Here is an 18945-nt window from a genome sequence, read left to right as displayed (position 1 = left end):
CCGTGTTTGCTTCTCACCCACTCTTAACCTGACATGTAATCTCTTCCCCTTCGCCTGATCTTTCAGCGAGACTTTGTTCGGCCTGCTTGCGCGAGGGAAGTGAGACCTCTCTCCCAGCAGGCATTACCCCAAGAATGCACAGAGAGGAGGAATCAGAGAGCCACGGCCAGGGCAGATGTCAAGTAGCCTCAGGGGCCGGACTCTTAACCCCAAGCTGAGGGTTTGTGGATAGCGATGGGAAGCCAACAGCGTGCTCTCTGGGAAAACAGAGCTGTGTTTTGTCATTGGACTCCAATAATGGGTGATAACTTCTTCAGCGAAGCTACCGCGGCCCCCGGGGGAGCTGAGCCCCCTCTACTAGCTTGTTAACGACTTTTTAATGTTTCCTCATTGAATGGTTGACAGTGTGTTTGAGAAAGGGTTGAATTAAATGTAAATATATATTCAGGATCTGTGCGTTGGGGAGTTGAGGTCAAAATCTGCCATTTAAAAATTATATTAATTATATTATATTGAAATAATATCATAATATAAAATAATTCTTTTCTGTTTTTTTTTTGGTTTTTTTTACATTATGTTTTATATTATTTGTAATTTATTCCTGTGAAGTCAAAGCTGAATTTTCAGCATCATTACTCCAGACTTCAGTGTCACATGATCCTTCAGAAATCATTGTAATGCTCAAGAAACATTATTATCAATGCTGAGAACAGTTGTGCTGCTTAAAGGATTAGCTCACTTCTGAATTAAAATTTCCTGATAATTTACTCACCCCCATGTCATCCAAGATGTTCATGACTTACTTTCTTCAGTCGAAAAGAAATTAAGGTTTTTGAGGAAAACATTCCAGGATTTTTCTCTATATAGTGGACTTCAGTGGGGTTCAGTGGGTTGAAGGTCCAAATTGCAGTTTCAGTGCAGCTTCAAAGTGCTATGCGATCCCAGACGAGGAATAAGGGTCTTCTAGCAAAACGATTGGTCATTTTCTAAAAAAAAATAAATAAATAATGTATATACTTATGTTGAAACTTTTTATTACGTCATGCGTGTGGATTGCAGTGCAGTGCAAGACGAGCATTTGTGGTTAAAAAGTATATACATTATTTGTTTTATTTTAGAAAATGACATATCGTTTTGCTAGATAAGATCCTTATTCCTTGTCTGGGATCGTGTAGAGTGTGTTGAAACTGCAATTTGGACCTTCAACCCGTTGAACCTCACTGAAGTCCACTATAAGAAGAAGAATCCTGGAATGTTTTCCCTTAAAAACCCTAATTTCATTTCGACTGAAGAAAGTAAGTCATGAACATCTTAGATGACATGGAGGTGAGTAAATTATAAGAAAATTTTCATTCAGAAGTGAACTAATCCTCTTTTCTTCTTTTTATAAAATTTTTTTTCAGGGTTCTTTGAAGAATAAAAAATTCAAAAGAACAGCATTTATTCGAAATAGACCTTTTGTAACAATATAAAAGTCTTTGCAGTCACTTTTGATCACTTTAATGCGTTCTTGCTGAATAAAAATAATAATTTCCTTAAAAAAAACGTACTGATCCCAAACTTATGAACGATACTGTATCTTTCCGTTTCAATTATATGCAACAAATCAGCAAAACAAGCTTTTATTAGACTAAAAAGCACATTAGAACAGGTCAAAGTGTATTTTCGATTATCATTCCTCAGCTCTCATGCTAGGACACTGTAAATGAGCCTAAGCGAAGATCTTTGAAAATGACTTTTGCAGTAAAATCTGACATCCCTCTCCAAGGATTTCCATACAATTTCCATGTTCCTTTCAGAATCGCAAATTAAGACCATGCATTGCTGGATACAGAAGATAGTTTGCTGCTCTTGTACACACAATACACTCCGGCTAAAATCACGCAAAAACGCCCCTCAACAATAAGAGTCGAATGAGCGATACAAAAACATGCAACGGACATACAGGCCAAGGCCAACCGGGACAGATCAAGACGAAATGCTGTTACAGGCAGCGCTTTACAAACATTCAGATTTACAAGCATTTGCATTGAACTTGAGGCGATTTGCTTATCTACTTGAATGTCTCGGAAATGTTGCGAACAAACTACAACGAAAAACGAGAGCTTAAAATCAGGAGCACAGCGAGGAGGTCAGGACTGTACTATTGTTTGGATCCATGTAAATAATACCTTTGAATAAATGCCACAAGCGCAACATGGCTTGGCTTCGATATGAACATCTGAAAGTGATATTCATTTGTACTCCGCTTCACAATTCACACGCTCCCTGACTTGTCACTTTGGCTGATTACTTTATGAACCTGTCATGAAAGGGAGGAGGTGGCATTCTCAGCATTGTTTGTTTAGGGAAAACCTCTTGATATACTCAGCTGTTATTTATTGGAGAATACAGTGAATGTTGTAAAAGAAAGAGTGTTTGTTCATGTGTTGAAACGCTGACAGAGAGGGGTAAGTGAAAGGAAGGAGAAAAGAAAAACATCCCACAGGTGTTAATGATATAAACCTGCCTGACAAGGTTCCGCCATGGAAACACAGAGGATGATGGTAGTTTGTGTGTGAGCAGACACAACTTCAACTACCCGCATTAACTTCATCAGCTGTCAGCTTAGCAAACGTGGTAATTAAGAGCCGCAAATTTGACAAAAGCTTCTGCGCTACACATTTCTTATTATATTACATGTCGCCTTGCAGGAATTCCACACAAAAGCTGCTGGTACTGAAATGAGGGTAACAAATTGGGATCCTGCCCCTTTCGTTCATGCGTTGGTGAAAGCCAATGCGAAATTTACAGCACGCCATTTACTTCGCATGTCAAAATAACCTCGTGACTTCCCTGTGTTAAGGTTCGCATGCTCTCCGACTTAATATGTGTTAAATGAGCGGCGTCTTGCAGCGAGGCCTCGGCCTGTGTGCTGTGCAACCGAGGCGACAAAGTCAACAGATTGAGAGATGGGTTTGTTCTGCGCCTGGGGAGGAACGAGTGAAAAAGAAGGTGCGAGGTGGGACAATGACGTGGCCTGGCCAGTTTGGGTTGTCCTCACTTACTCTGGCCAGACAAATGTTTTGGGTGTAAACCGTGCAGCAGTGCAAATGAACAGAAGTGCGTTTTCATTGTTTTATTCAAGCTGCACAAAACGTTTTCATTAGTACTTTTGTCTTGTTTTCTAGTAAAAAAATATCTTAGTGTTCTTAAAATAAGATACACGTTAAAGCTAAATGTTGTTTTTAGAGTATATATCATTAACAAATAGTTTTTGGTTTAGTATTAAGCATAAATCCAACTATATTTAGTGAGGTTTATGAGTGCTATTTTTTTAAAAACAAAAAAATACTAATAAAAAATGTAATCTTTTTTGGAGCGAGTGGTGTTTTTCTGCATTTAGATAATAAACTGCCTTGCCTGATGTTTTCTGTCATCATTTACTCACCCTCAAGGTGTTCCAGACCTGTATGCATTTCTTTCTTCTGCTGAACACAAAGAAAGATATTTTGAAGAATGTGGGAAACTGAACAGTTCTGGGGCACCATTGACTTCCATAGTATTTTTTTTCCCCTACTATGGAAGTCAATGGTGCTCCAAAGTGGCCTGGTTACAAACTTTCTTCAAAATATCTTGCTTTGTTTATACAGGTTTGGAACAACTTGAGGGTGTGTAAATGATGACAGAATTTTCATTTTTGGGTGAACTAACACTTTAAGGAAATATAAAGGCAGCAAGGTTCTAACCTCGTTCCAAATGTGCTAGCAACCGTTTCGAAACAGATAGGTTAACTTAGACTGACATAAGGATCTAGTAAAAGGAACTGAACAAACATGCTGGCAATGCTAGTGATGGCACTTTGCTAATGTGCTAAATCTGACACTATGGGAACAGGGCTCATCAGTCTTGATGACAACAGCAGATCCAGTGTCCTACTGTTACAATCGACCCTCACTGGCTTCAGTATATTTGAACTCAGAAGCTTCTCCTACTGTTGCAAAATTACTGACCCATTTTCCACATCGCAAGGGTATTTACGGAAAATGTTTACAGTAAATAAGTGAAGAGATAACAGGTAAAATGAGCACAGAACAACTTTCTATAGTGATACAGACAATGTGATGGTTTGTTTCTTGATTGTCTTACCAGGATATACATTCTTTCTAAGAAAGCTGAATTTGACTAACAGAACAGCTGTAGTCAATCTATAATTTCATGCTAGCTTCTCAGTGGTTTTAGGAGATATCGTGCAGAGGGCTTTCCTAAGAGACTATTCCCTGCTCCATTTGAAGCCAGAAATGATTCCATCTGAACCAATGAACTGTACAATGAGCATTTTAACTATAATGTCTCAGTCTTATATTGTTAACATTTATTGGGTCCGTTTACAATCTAGTTTGGAAATTTCATCTTAATAGGCAGACTAAAATAACGCTCAGGGTTTATTTCACATGATAGAACGGAATCAGACGCAAGCCTTAATGTAGTAAAGTATAATTTGTTAACTTTCTTTTTCTTCCTTTAGCTGTCATTTTTTTAATCCTTCGCGTGTGTCATCTTCAGAATACAATTGCTGCATTTACACACTTCCCTGCATAATCTGACGTCAGCTAAAGCTAAATGTTAAAAGAGTGAATTGTAAAAGGGATTTCACAATTTATGGACTTCTCAAGTTTCTTTCAGCGACATCTGTGATACATGTAGACAATTAATGTCTTGAGCAGGTGCTCCATATTTGCACAAAGTGGAATAATTAAACAAAATCATTTAAACTTTTAGATGAACACACATAGTTACTATATAAACTTAATGGCCAGTGTAAATGGTTGCCTCTCTAACAATGTACACAAAAAGCTCATTGTCATCTGTCTGAATTAAATTGAGTAAGAATCACGTTTATATAGTTGCAGATTTACATTGACTCTAGAATGTAACAACAAAAAAGTGTTGCTGTTTCTCTGTAAAAGCCTCAATCCAGAATCTTGAACACGTCAAGCAACTGTTTGCTCAAATTTATCAGTCATTCAATTATTCTATTTATATATTGTTTTTAACTTTGTATGCATATTTTAAATTAACTGTTTTTAATTTGTTTGCCTTGATTAAATCATATAAACAAATTACTTTTATGTCAAAATAAGACCACAATAACAAAGTATGGTTGGAACATGGGACATCTTAAAATATTTAAAAATTTCATTTTATTGACACGTTTAAAGTAGCAAAATTAACATTTACATATTTAAATAATCTGCACATTATGATGTATTATAATATACAACATGCATGTCTTAAATGGTATGTACATTTTTATATATACAGAAGTGTGGGGAAAAAAAAAAAAAAAACAGATGCTTAGATTAATGCTAGGATCATTTTTCTGACATTTCTTTTTCTAAATGTCCAAATATGCGTGCGAATAAATATACAATCAGTAGAAAGTAAGCATCTACTTTAAAAATTCTTCTTCTTTTTTTCTTTTTAGCAGGAAGCCTTACTGAGATGTCCGATTTAAAGAAAGCGCAGGTCTTTTTAATATGGCTTCCACTGAGAATGACAGAGACTCTCCTGCGGTGACCTTGGTGCTCCACGGCTTTGCTACAAAGTCCTTTCCCGCTCTCTCTGAGCTTTTGAGTCCCACTGTTTCTTTGGCTGTACCCTCCCTGAACTTTTTTGCTGCTTCCTCTAGCAGTTCCTTACAGTACGGCCCATTCATCTCCGCATTCTTGTCATTGAGTGTCTGCTGTATGAGCGAATGGAAGGAGTTGAGCTTCATGGACAGCGTGTGCTTGGCAGCGTCTTTGCTCATGTTGTTGATCACATGCTCATGGCTTCCTGCATGTGGAGGTACATTTGGGAAAGCTTGTCCATACGCCCTCTTAGGAGGCGAGAAGGCTGAACGGGCACTTCCGTTCTGGCCGAGTCCTGTCTGAGCCTCTCTGGGCCCCGGCTGGAGGTCACAGGGCTCTGGAGCCACTCGAGACCCCTCGAGCCTGGACGCGGCTGCCTCGTGCTCTGGCGGGTGGCTCTCGGTAGAGCTCATCATCTTTGGATCCCAAACAGCTCCAGGTTTCAAGTTCTGGACTGCGGTGGCGTTCAAGAGGCACTGCTGGTATAACAGGGCATCGCTAATACTGCTGCTGCCCCGCGGCCACATTACGAAGCGCGGCGAGAGCGGGTATTGGCGATAGGTGGTCGCTACGCTGACGTTAGAGGAGATGAGCTCCACGTTAGCTGTCGTCCCACCTGTGGCAGCATACTGCAGGGACAGATCCAGACAGCCAGGCAGAAAGCCGCAGAGGTCTTTGGGAGAAGGTTCGACCGTGGATGGGGCCGAGGAGGATGAGAAGGCTGTCTTGTAGGAGTTATACTCGGAAGCATGGACCATATTGCCGGGAAGAAAGAGTGAGGCAGAGCTGGACTGGCTGGACTCGAGAAGCTCCCGTTCTTTATATTCTCGTTCTAGCATGATAGTCTCCAGCTCCTTGTCGGCAAAGGCTCGTCTCTTTCTCATGCGGTCGCTCAGTGGAGGGGGCAAAGCGGGACTGGCACCTAGATATGGGTCATTTTGCACTGGACGATATCCTGTGAACGAAGAAGATTCATTTGGTTTCATTTATATAGAACAACAGACCGGATTTATGACACTTTTTTTTTTTTTCTGTTGATTTGTTCAATTTAAGTTTTTTTCATCAAAAATATCATGCACAGATTATATATGAAGACTCCCATGGCAAAAGCCTCTAAAAGCCACCTCGGTCAAAAATGAGATAATGATTCTGAGTGAATGCTCTCCACAAATATTATTCTTTCTTCAAATTCTTTCACTTCAAGCCCTCCAAATTCCAGCCTCAGCCCAATCAAATGTACGAGTCTGATAAAAATGCTAATTTTAAAGAAAAACTTCAGACAGACTTAGAGGCTTTTGCATCTGAATTCTTCATGTGATAGATATATTATATGTATATGTATATCTATATATATATCTATACATATATATCTATATCTATATATATATATATATATTAGTAAGAAGTTTATGCCATGAAAATATCCAGAGAGGAACCATGTGAATTCATTTGATATATATAACTAACCTAAAAACCCAGAATGCATGATATTATAATATATATATATATATCAGTAAGTTAATCATGCTGCAAGTTAAACTAGTAAGTTATATTAGTAAGTTAAACATGCTGTATTTAAAAGAAGCTTACACCATGAAAATATCCAGAGAGGAACCGAGTGAATTAATTTGAAATGGACAGAAGTCCAAGAAAAGCTGAGAGAAGAGGAGAAAAGAGGGGTAAAATTAGTTTTAAAAAGAAGGGGAAAAGTGTGATAGATCAATTTTGAGCTTTATATAAGAAGTTTGGAAGAGTTCTCAATTTGTACATGCAGTTTGTTTTTATATTTTTACCTACCTTCTAAAATACTTTTTGCCAGCATGGTCGATGGACGGATGTGTCGCTGATAGATACTTCGCCTTTCCACTGGTATTTGCTTCCCAGATATTCCCTTTTTGTCCTAAAATTGTTGTAAACATGACATTTAGCTCTAAAAAGTAAGCTTTTTTTTTTTTTTTTTTCTGTAGCAATGCGGTAATGTTTTGATCTGACTGACAACATTCAGAAAAGTCTGCCTGTCACTGTTTTGTTTCACATTCTTAAGCTTTCGTCATTCAATTTTGCTTCCTCGATTTTATATCGATTACAATAAATAGTGTTTTCAGGAGTAATGTATTAGTTTGCGCGCACTCACCTCTGTCGCTTGCTGTCTCCGCAGGGCCACTTGAGCAGCCATTACGCGCTGCCTCTCCACCACCAGAAGGCAGTTTGCACACTGGCAGTCTCTCCATCGGCAGAATCTCTTGTGCCCCTTAAGACAAGACACTACGCCGTGGTTCCTACAACGGGCGCATTTCGGAGTGCGGCTCAGTTTGCGCTGGTCCCCAGACCCGAGGTTTAAGCGGCTGGGTTTGTCATCGTCTTTGGACCCCGCTTCGTCCTCGCCGGTGCCGGCGAACACCGCCTGATCATCGCTCTCTGTTTCCAGGCCCTCCACATCGATCTCAAACTCCGTGCCCGACAGATCCGTCATTTTCAGAACGCGTGTAAGTAAATAGATGCTGTCCAGAAGAAAAGATGACAGTAAATTAGTAAATTATTTTAAACCTATAATAAATTATTTCAAATCATGTATATTATTGTCATTTTTACTTGGGGTTTTAAAGAGTCAGATTAGATTTGCATCATTTAAATCCAAAGTGCTTGTAAATCAAGGTAGCTTGTAACTTTGATTTTACTTTAATAAATAAATAAATCAACAATTAAACGCATATTGTTTTTTTGTTTTTTTACAACATATTTATTTCACATGTTATTTCTGTAGCATTCAGACTTCCTTTGTAAAAGACACTTACCTTTCCCAATAAAGGATGAGTGAATATCCAAAAGTCTTTATAGTTTTCTCCTCTCCCAGAGATGCTGAAGCGATAAGACGCGCTGCTACAAAGTAAATTAGGCCACCTTCAATTTTTTTTCAGTCAGCAACATTTAGACTACCTGATCTGTCACTGAAATGTGCTGAGAGTCTCTCTCAGCCTTTCAACTCTAAGGTCCGCGCAGCAAATCTGGCACAGCCAATGGGGAAGCTCCCCTCGCAGAGAGCCAATCAGGAAACGGTGTGTGACACCACATCCCGATTGGATTCGTGTGAACGGCGCTTCCCAGTTGGCTGGAGTCGAATCGCTCTCTAAACGAAGTTCTTAATGGGCTGAAGTTACAAATAAAACATTTCTAGGAAACTATCAATTAATCACGGAAGACAGTGGGGGTTCACGTATAGTTTCAACCCCACGTGTCTCGGCTTATTAATGTATTATTTATTGCTAAGACTTACAACTCCATTACATTAAATTATTTTCCTGTTTAGAAATGACAGTGAGTGAGATTAATAAAGTAGTATTTAATAAAATAAATAAGTTAATTAAAAACTTGACACTCTGGCAGATGCTTAAAGAAAGGAACTTGAATATTTGGTGAAGTTACATTTATTGCACTTGCATATTTTTGGACAACTGAATTATGATGTTTATTCAATTATAAGCAAACGCATATTTGCAAGTTACGTTGTAATATTTCGTTAATGTGCTCGCAGTGGCTAAAGTAACCACTAATTGACAATATTCAAATTACAGTTGGTGAATGCAAAAAATTTTCATTTTTATTCAAATGCACCTAACAGCGTTGCCATACAGGTGTTTTTTGTTTTTGTTTGTTTGCTTTAAGATGTGTATAATTATTCTTTTTAGCAAGATTAATTTGACATTTTTAAATAATTATCTTAAAACTTTGAATAGAAATTTACTTAAAATGTTTAATACATTTGTCTAATTCTTTTATAATGATTAGACGCGGTTGTCTGACAAATGAGTTTGGCTGCTAACAAGACACCAGATCTCTTGTTACACCAATTCATATCTTTCTGAGTTGCTGTTGACACTGCACAACCCTTCGGGGATGCATTTAAACACTGTTTTCAACTTTTCAAGATTGAGCGTGATATGACAGTTGACACAACAAGCGATACTTAAAAAAACATTGACTAAGCATGCGGGAGTGCTACACAAAACACAATTCTCTTTGTCCCGATCGACCTACCATGTGTGATGTTTCTCAAAACAAAGTAAAATCAACTGACACTAAAGAATGTCACAGCTACTATCCATGATGGCTTTGCTCTATACAGACAGCAGCATATGCGGGACGTGCACGGGAGAGTAAAGCTTAAATGAACGACAACTATGTGCTTGGACTTTGCATACAATATTGTGCTGCGTGATGTGAAGAAATGTCTGGTTGTATTTCAATATCTTGCATGTAACAATGGAATAATAATATTATAACTTGTAAAATAATTATAATGCACCTTATTAAAGGCGCCGTGTTCATTTAATCACAAATGAAAACGAGGATACGAGGGATAGATCAGTGTTTCCCTACCCTGTTCCTGGAGGCACACCAACACTACACATTTTCAAACTCTTCCTGATCTCCAGGACCAGAAATAGATTTCCAAATATCCAAAAATGTGCACTGATTGTGTGCCTACAGACCTGGGAAACGCTGGATAAAGCCTAGACCTATATTTCATTCGACGAATTATGCTGTTTTAAGTTTTTTTGTGTATCGTACAATACATACACGGGTATTTAAATGCCTTTTTAATTTCGCGTCAGCTGAATAATCGACACCCAGGTACAAAACAATCGACTGAACAGCCTGTAGGCTACATCTTCCACAGCCTCGTTTTCGTTCGCGAAAAAATAAATAGCTAATAGGAATAGCTAATTGCTAAATAGCTAATTGTTCGTCTATATTTTTTAATATAGGCCTATCTATATATTAAACAATAACAACAACAAATTATTAATATATTAGTCGTAAAGGGACGAGGCTAGTTACTTATTGACGCTTGAACCTCCCATTTTAATGACGCGACGCTTCCTTAAGCACACAATTTGGGGATTAGAAAATGTTAATGCCATTTAAATTAGATTATATTAATGGATTTGGTGACACATTTTCATTTAAGTTAAGCAGAATGGTATAGGGTGATTTTGGTAAGGCCTAATTGTCTGGTCTTGTCTGTTTCTCACATGTGGTGAAGATGTTTGCCGTGCAGGTGCAGCTTTGTCACTCGCCCTTCTTCCCTCTTAATTTATTAGCAAGGTTACGGCCAGCTATCCCAACTGCTACCCAGGGTGCAATTTCCCCATGTGGAATGCTTTGATCTTCTCTGTTGCCTTCTTCTAAACGCATATGACAATGCCAAATGGAGAAAAGAAAAAAGAAAAAAAATCGGAGTGTGTTTATTGTTTAGTATTCTTTAGCCTATAGCCTACGTAAAAGCCTAGGCTATCCTACGCAAGCGGTTGTTTTATAACCATTTTTTGTCATATTTCCCATATGTAGGCTATTTATAAGCTATGTTTGTTTGCAGATTAGCTTGTGTTTGGGAATGAGGGTTTTATGTTTTTATGCCTGCATCGTTTAGGATTCATGTTATACAATAGTTTACTTTCTATTACAGTAAAATGCAGGTCCATCATGGTTAAAACGCCTTCAGACACGTTCTTGGATATTTATTTAGGCTATACAACCAATGTGTGACAAGCCAATCGCGTCCAAGTTTCTGGTTTGGTTGAGGGTGTGTCACATGTTACACACTGCAATGTAACCTGAGCTGAGTGTAGAGACAAAGAGACTTGCGCGTTCACTGAATCCCTGTTATGTTAATTAGCATTTGAAGACGCTTGATGGATTGGTAACACGTGCAACTTGCTGAACGCTTAACCACTCATAATTTGTCTGTCCGGTTGGTGTATACGAGAACACAGAGCCGTGTTGACTTAGAGGCACAGATTCAAATGTCAACATTAAAAGCTGTCGCTCGGTTAAGTCAATAGATGTGTTAAATAGAAGTGCAACACCTGCACACTCGAGCGACCGCTGGTTTAGCATTACATATACGTTTATAAACATTATGAAACCTAAACAGGGCGTCTTAAACAAGCAACAAGTCACAATACATCGCCACTGCAGGTTATGTTGTTCTAAATGTAGACCATATGAATGTAGCAGGCTATTATATGGTCGGGTACGTCAGTACCTCAGACGCTGAATATGTTCTGTTTGACATATTTGCATAACTTGTGTCAGATTGAAGGCCTTGATTGCAAATTATAACAACTTCTATGACGTCATGACTTTTTTTGTAGCTACACAATCACAAGGTGACAGTATTGAGTCATTACTGATTCCTGCACAAAAAGCACTTTCACAGGGGCGGTAATGCATTAAAACGATATTTCGATTATCGATATTATTAATAATAATAAATTAGGAATTATATAATTTAGAATTTGACAGATGATTGAACAATTCTCGCGTTTTTACATTAAGGATGAAATTCACCGTGAATGATTTTAGATTAATTTTATTTTTCCCATAAGATCTAATTCTAATCGAACACTTTTTTTTTTTTTTTTTTTTTAAGTTCTTTATTGGCATCCATGGTTCCATGAAGAATTTTTAGAAACAATGGAACATTTCCATTAAGATTCTTTAAAGGTAGGAAAAATGGTCTTTTAAACTTCTTCACATTAAGTAAAAAATGGGTTCAAGATCTGTTCACTGAAAGGTTCTTCAATGGCACTGGTTTGGAAAAAAAGAAGAAAAAAAACTTTTTGGAACCTTTTATTTTTTTTAGATTGAAACATATTAGCCTTTATTGTTGGCTAGATGTGTATGTTACGTATTTACGAATAATAACACTAAAAACAGGAATCGGGCATATTTTTGAAGATTTTTTTCTTCTTTGGGTCAGTAGTCACGAAATTGTGTATTGTTAAAAAGGTCCACTGGATGGCGCAGTTAACTCATTTTCCTGCTCATTTCATTGAGAAACGCAAATAATTTAGATCCATTAAAAATACTTTTTTGTTCATTTTTTTAATTTTTTTTTTCTTTTTTACATTGACATTAACGTAAACGATCAGATAATAAACAGCAAATGTTATTTAATTATGAATGACTGGTTCAAAACAAAATAAAGAGGTTGGTATTATTAGTGGTAAGCTATAGGCTTAATTATATACTAAAGAACTATATAGATATATAGCCTTACAGCTGTACTTACTGCATTAATGTTATTTGCAGGAGGCAAGGGGCTGAATTGGTAGTGGATTAAATGAGACAAGATGGTAGGTATTCCTTTTACATTTTTTATTCTAATGAGTTACTACTGAATTGTCATTCTCTTATAAAAAAAAAATCAAACAAAACAAATTCATGACTTTTAATTTTTAATTCTAAAGAGTTGCTGTATTATGTTGTTTTTCTTTCTTTCTTTGAAGATATATTCTGTATTCATAAAACAAATCCTAATAAATAAATGCCTAATTTATTACCTAATGCTGTTTTTGAAAATGATAAAAATTTGTTTTGCAGATATCTAATGCATGTAGCTATATGTTTGCTTCAGGTAAACACAATGACAATAACAGTTCATAGAAGGTTTATTTGCCATACTTTTACATGCAGGACTGCTGGAATATTTTTATTTATTTATTTTTTTTTACAATAAATCATTATCAATGGTACATTTCATGCAAAGTGGAAATAGAGATCACTGTGCTCAAATATATTAAGTTATTCAGATTTTTTGGTCAAATAATAGTACCTTAATGAATTTCCCCCCCAAAATTAAAGCTAATGTTATTCCACACATGATTAAGTTGGCACAACAACCTCAGATCTGGTAGAAATACAATACCTCAAGTAAAGCAATGTATATCTTTTCATTACGCTCCTAGACGAGCAGTGTCTCTTTTGTATCATTTCAAAAAGCCATTTGTTTCCCATCCTCCTATTGAAAGCACTGGAGTGAGCAGAAGTTAGGAGGAATTATTCAGGATCCTGGAGTCTGAGGAGTCAGATCTTTCATCATACTCCTCATCTGCAGCGTACATGCTCTGTTTGGCAATGACAGGGCAGCTCTCCTCCTGGATGCTGATCCGATGCTCCTCGGTGGGTCTGCTGGTGAGGAGCGGTGAGCTGCGGATCACTCCGGCCGAGGGGCCTGAGAACGGCGGGATATACTGTGAGCGCAGCTGATACTGTTGCTGTAAAGTCATGGTATTCCACAGAGTCACATCGTTGTGCATGAAGGGCCCGGCTTGGCCACGGCTCAACGAATTCCTCAGCATGAGGGGGTATCGAGGCGGCTGGGGGAAGCCGTGCTGTAGCGGCATGCTAAGAGGGCCTGGTACAACTCCACCAGAAGGCTCCGAGGAGAAGCGCAGGGAATCGGGAACACGGAAGGCCGAACCGACCGACCACTTGGAAGACGAGACCGGGTAAGAGCTCAGCGGGTGCTCAAAAAGGTGGCCGTTTGACGGGAGAACCAGGGCATCCGAGTTCTCAGACAGGATCTTTTCTGGTTTCATTGCGGAACGGCTGGACAGCAGGATCTCGATGGCTCCAACCAGGTCCCCACCGCAGCCTTTCAGGATGAGCTCCAGGACGGCTGGTTTGTGGGCTGGGAAGATCTTCTTCAGGACCTCCAGTGGAGGTCGGTTGGCCCTCAGACTGAAAGGAAGAGATACAGAGCCTGAGAGGCCTTCGATGAGGAGGTTGGGCTCAGGAGAGTATTTGGGGTTGTCAGCTTTGGGCTCTGGCTCAGTGCAGGATTTAGACAGGCTAAAGCGGGACTCCTCGAGCTGGGGAGTCGGGTCTGATGTGTCAGGGGTGCAACACAAATTAGGTTTAGACTCCTCAGGCGAGCTGACTGGTTCTGGTTCTCTGTCACTGGCACTACCTCCGTTCTCTCCACCAGACTGCTCACCAGACAGATCCTCATTTGGGTCTGGAGAACACACACACACACACAAGCACAGACTTCATGAACATACTGTACATTAAAAGATGGTAATACAGTGATGCTGCATCTGCATTATGATTTTAAAAAAATCAAAATGATTATGAAACCACCAGTCTAATAGCTATTTTTATTTTAAATCTTTAAAGGTCTGATAATCACCCAAGTCCAGCTAAAATTCTGACTCGCTGTACCTACTCAAACATTGTCCGATTCTGCAGACTGGAAGTGCAACATTCAGGTTATCGAGCTGTCAGCACTCCTGTGATTTATAATGGGCGACTTTATTAACTGTTCGCATAAAAACGCTGACGCGGTGGCACTGAGAAATCTGTTGTCGATTCCACTTCACTACAGTTTTGCAAACTGATTACTTTAGAAACATTTTACATTCATTTGGACTTGCTTTGCATTTCAGCTTGACCTCTTCCGAAATGATCGGCAGGGTCTTTTCTGTTGCATGTGATGTGCATCTTTCAAACGATCCAAATTCATCATCGAAATACGACGAATTTCGTTCGGCTTCGTGTCTGACTAAATAATTTAGCAGAACTTTCAGGTTTGGGATGCTAGCATTTTAATCTCGTATGTAGAAAAAAAGTTGGTCCAATAAACGTGTTTGCGAGGGTTAAAATATCAGGAACACAACTATAATTAATAGCCTATATATCTACAAAAATATTTCAATAAGAACAAAATTAACTAGCTATATACGTTTATTTTTCCGGGTCAGGAAAATAGGTTATACTTCCAGAAAACAAAAATGCCCGCATTATGCTTTATCATGTTGTCTCAATCAGTAAGATGTTGCTACGTGCAAAGATTATTTTTGTTAGATATTTGTGATAATTACGTTTTTATTGTTGCGAACATTAACGTGACAATGTTATTTTAAAAGAATTGTGGTTTAAAACTCTAGGCATGATCTCGTTTATCCTTTTCTATAATATATATATATATATATATATATATATATATATATATATATATATATATATATATATATATATATATAATAGCTTAATTTTGTAACAACAATAAAATAACAGGCAAATTATAGCTAATTAATCAAATAAAACGATGTATTACAAATAATTTGAAAGAACCTCCCAACACGCAAAACGCTTGTGTTTTCCGGAGTAAAATGTCTAAAACATTGCGTTACTTGTGTAAGCGGTTACCTTGCGGTGGTTTAGGGGTCACTGTCTCTGTGCTCCAGCGGAGGTCTATGTCGCTTGTCCGTGGGTTGTTCTGCTCCCCGCTCCCCACCGTGATGCCAGGCAGCGCTCTCAGTGACTCCGGGATCAAACTCTCCAAACTCTCGTTCGCCTGCTGCCTCCTCAACGCCACCTGAGCCGCCATGACCCGCTGGCGCTCGATTATTAGAATACATTTCTCGCAAGTGCAGTCCTTAAAACGGCAGTAACGCTTGTGCCCTTTCAGCCAGGAGAGCACCCCGTGGTTCCTGCAGCGGGCACATTTGGGGGTCCTCTGGAGGGGCGCTCTCGGCTGGGACACCGGGCCCCCCATGTAGAGGTAGGGCGATCCGTAGCCATTCATTTCTCAAGTCGTTTCCAGAGGTGCCAGAGGCGCAAGTGCATCAGATAAGCAGTAGAGGAAGAGTGCTGTCAAGTATAGTGAAGAGATCAAGCCCCTCTACTGCTCGCTACACTCGTGATGAGAGGTGTTGACTCTTTAAGACGAGGATCCACCTTTCGCCCCGCAATAAAGAAGTGCATCAGGCGATCTGACACGCACTAACGAGTAACTTCTATTTCTCAAATCACTGTCACGAGCCATTTACATCCCCCTGATACTGGATGGAGAGAGGAAGTCTCGCTTTTTTCTAATTACAAATAGAGTTTAAGCAATATCTTACCGATATGCAAACTTTTAATACAAATACCCTACGGATTTACTATTTTTAAGTGTTTTAAGCAGCGTGGGAATTATGTCTGATCTGTTAAAACTTGGAGCCCTTATAAGGAAGTCCAAATAAAAGGTTGAAGGTGTCTCAAAAGTTTGTAGCCATAGCAACTTGGCTGCTCGAGCTCTGGCAGTTAGGATCTGTATATAGGATGATACATCAACAAAACATACTATTGTAAATTATGATTTTATTAGGCTTTACATTTACATACTGTAACACAAGTATAGGCTATATCACAAACAATGTTTTGCTTAAAGTAGTTTGGCTAACTTCTGTCAGAATCCAATCGGCTGCATTTGACAAACTTCAGCACATTTAGTGAAATATCGAAAATTAGGCTATTGACGGCAATTAATCCTAAAACGCCGACTTCCATAAAAGTCATTGAACAATGCGCATTATTTTAAATCATCTCTCTAATTGAATCATCTCTATAATTGTTTTTCGAATTAAATAATAATAATAAGAATCCACCATAACGTTCATTGGTTGTTTGAAATCGGACCCACAGCGATTTTTCAACATATGAGTCTTTTAGGAGTGCAGTAATTTAAAAAATGAAGTGGGAATGTAGAAAATAATTCACATAACTGCTGTGCGCTTTTCATGAAAATCCTGCAACCGCTTTGGTATTTAGTTTAACCACACGCTGTGAATTCGAATTAAACACAGGCGACAATAATATGGTGGTTTGCATTTGAATGAGCTCTTAACTTATTCCCATGAAAAATGTTGAATAGTCCGACATGCATGCGAGTTAATTGGGCAATATAATTTGGACTTGTACCAAATGAGTATTGGAAGGATCAGATGAAAAAAGAAAAAAAAAAAAAAATGAATTGAATCAGGTGAAGACGGAGATGTCATCTACATTAAACAGGCCTATTTTGTTTTGTGCACACAGTAAACATACACAGACTTTAAATGCAATTTGGCGCGCGATGTGGGTGTAAATTGCAGCAGACCTTTTTTAAAATGATGCCCATCGCTTTTAGAGTCCAGTGAAACTCAACACCGGGCACCCTCGAGTCCCGTTTCAGTTCCTAAATGGGTTTATTCAAGCACGTAATGGGATCCCGGCAGCACAACTTTGAGAACTGGGGGCCACGGTAAACTTCACCACATGAACTCCGTTTCCAGGGCTATTAAGCTTTTAATTGGAAAATAGCAGATGAAATTTCAAGGTGACGATAATGCAGCGTGCAGTGTGTGCATGGCGAGGGGAATTCACACCAAGGGGAGTGGGAGGACAACAGAAATTCCAATAAAATTATTTATTTTTCTGCCACTGATTGGCCTCAATGTAAATAGAAAAATAAAAAGAGAATAAGGTGTACATGCACTATATATACCATCCACACAAATCCATTAAATGTAAAATGAAAAGTACAATTTATTTATCAACTATATTTTTTTTACAATTTGATCAATTTGTTTGCCTGTAAGATATCAGCATGCTAGATAAAATAAGAAAAAATCTAACAACTAGCAAAGATTCAAAAAACTATTGAATGTAATTAAAGAAAATGAATGAAACCAAAGGCTATAAAAATCAGATTGTTTAAGATGGGGAGTGAAATTATGTAAATATATGACATTTTTTAAATTCTAATACTGTCTTTCTGTCTGGTCAGAACTGCATGACATTTTTACTAATTAAATCCATTCAATGGAAGATTTTGTAATGGGAGAGAACAGAGATGTCTGATGTTTTGACAGAGATACAATAAACAGAAATGGATAAGCATTATTTTGGGAGTTCATATGCATTTAAAGTATGACTAAAATACCACTAATTCAAAGTTAAATGTAGTTTTAAAAAAAGTGTTTTTCCAATGGTTAAAGATTAGTATGGAAATTTTCTGTGGGTTAAGTGAACCATACTAGCAGCACTAGACTGTGGTTTATCTGGAGCCCAAAAGTTGTTATACTGAGCTGAAGGACAGAATAAAGCCAGTAAATGTCCCATGTCTAAGATCTAAGAAACCATAAACTGAGTATATGACACCAACTAAATCTCTACAGCAAACCACTCAGTGCTGGAGGTATTTTCACTCCCTAATAATTTTACATTATTATTTAGCAAACATAGCTATCCCCAGCAACTTTCAAATGAGAATAATTATTTGTATTATTATTATACTGTATATAATAAGAGATTAATTTCAGAAAGAAAACAAGTCGTACAGCCATAGGTTACACACACAAAAGGTTACTTGTTATTAAAGGTTTTCAATGTTTCAGACAGGAAATACTGACATTCATCGTCTGTTCAATCTAAATATTTGTACTTTATTGTAATACAGATACATTTTCATAGATGATGCTCTTAAATTTCATTTTGTACTTTTTGTCAGGTTTGATGGAGGTCTATAGTGGTAATTATGTATAGACTCAACGTTGAGTCTGTGAACTGTCCATCGAGACCCCAATCGGCTTCTCTTTCATTGCGCCTCTCTGACAGGCAGCCAATAGTTTCAATGTTGTGAGTAATGACGGGACATCTGTCCAGTGAAATGTCTGGTTATTCCCTCTGCATGGACAGAGCCTCCAAGGGCACTCAAATCACTGAGACTCTGACAGGACCC

At 38.2% G+C, this 18945-nt stretch overlaps 3 protein-coding genes across 3 annotated transcripts in view; all 3 read right to left on the bottom strand.

The window, feature by feature from the left end:
• Nucleotides 1–18945, bottom strand: part of dmrt1 (doublesex and mab-3 related transcription factor 1) — a 60282-nt gene that overhangs the window by 2405 nt on the left and 38932 nt on the right. The window lies entirely within an intron of this gene.
• Nucleotides 5317–8545, bottom strand: dmrt2a (doublesex and mab-3 related transcription factor 2a). The gene is made up of 4 exons (XM_067407673.1): nt 8408–8545; nt 7747–8113; nt 7410–7512; nt 5317–6567 (listed from the first exon to the last, which is right to left on the bottom strand). The coding sequence occupies exons 2-4, from the start codon at nt 8083–8085 to the stop codon at nt 5477–5479; spliced, it is 1533 nt and encodes a 510-aa protein (XP_067263774.1). The 5' UTR covers nt 8086–8113; nt 8408–8545; the 3' UTR covers nt 5317–5476.
• dmrt3a (doublesex and mab-3 related transcription factor 3a) lies at nt 13445–15987 on the bottom strand. Its single transcript, XM_067407733.1, has 2 exons — nt 15609–15987; nt 13445–14415 (listed from the first exon to the last, which is right to left on the bottom strand). The coding sequence occupies exons 1-2, from the start codon at nt 15985–15987 to the stop codon at nt 13445–13447; spliced, it is 1350 nt and encodes a 449-aa protein (XP_067263834.1).

Source organism: Chanodichthys erythropterus, chromosome 13 (genome assembly GCF_024489055.1).
Source record: "Chanodichthys erythropterus isolate Z2021 chromosome 13, ASM2448905v1, whole genome shotgun sequence".
NCBI classification, from domain to species: domain Eukaryota; kingdom Metazoa; phylum Chordata; class Actinopteri; order Cypriniformes; family Xenocyprididae; genus Chanodichthys; species Chanodichthys erythropterus.
This window is presented reverse-complemented; position numbering and strand designations above follow the sequence as displayed.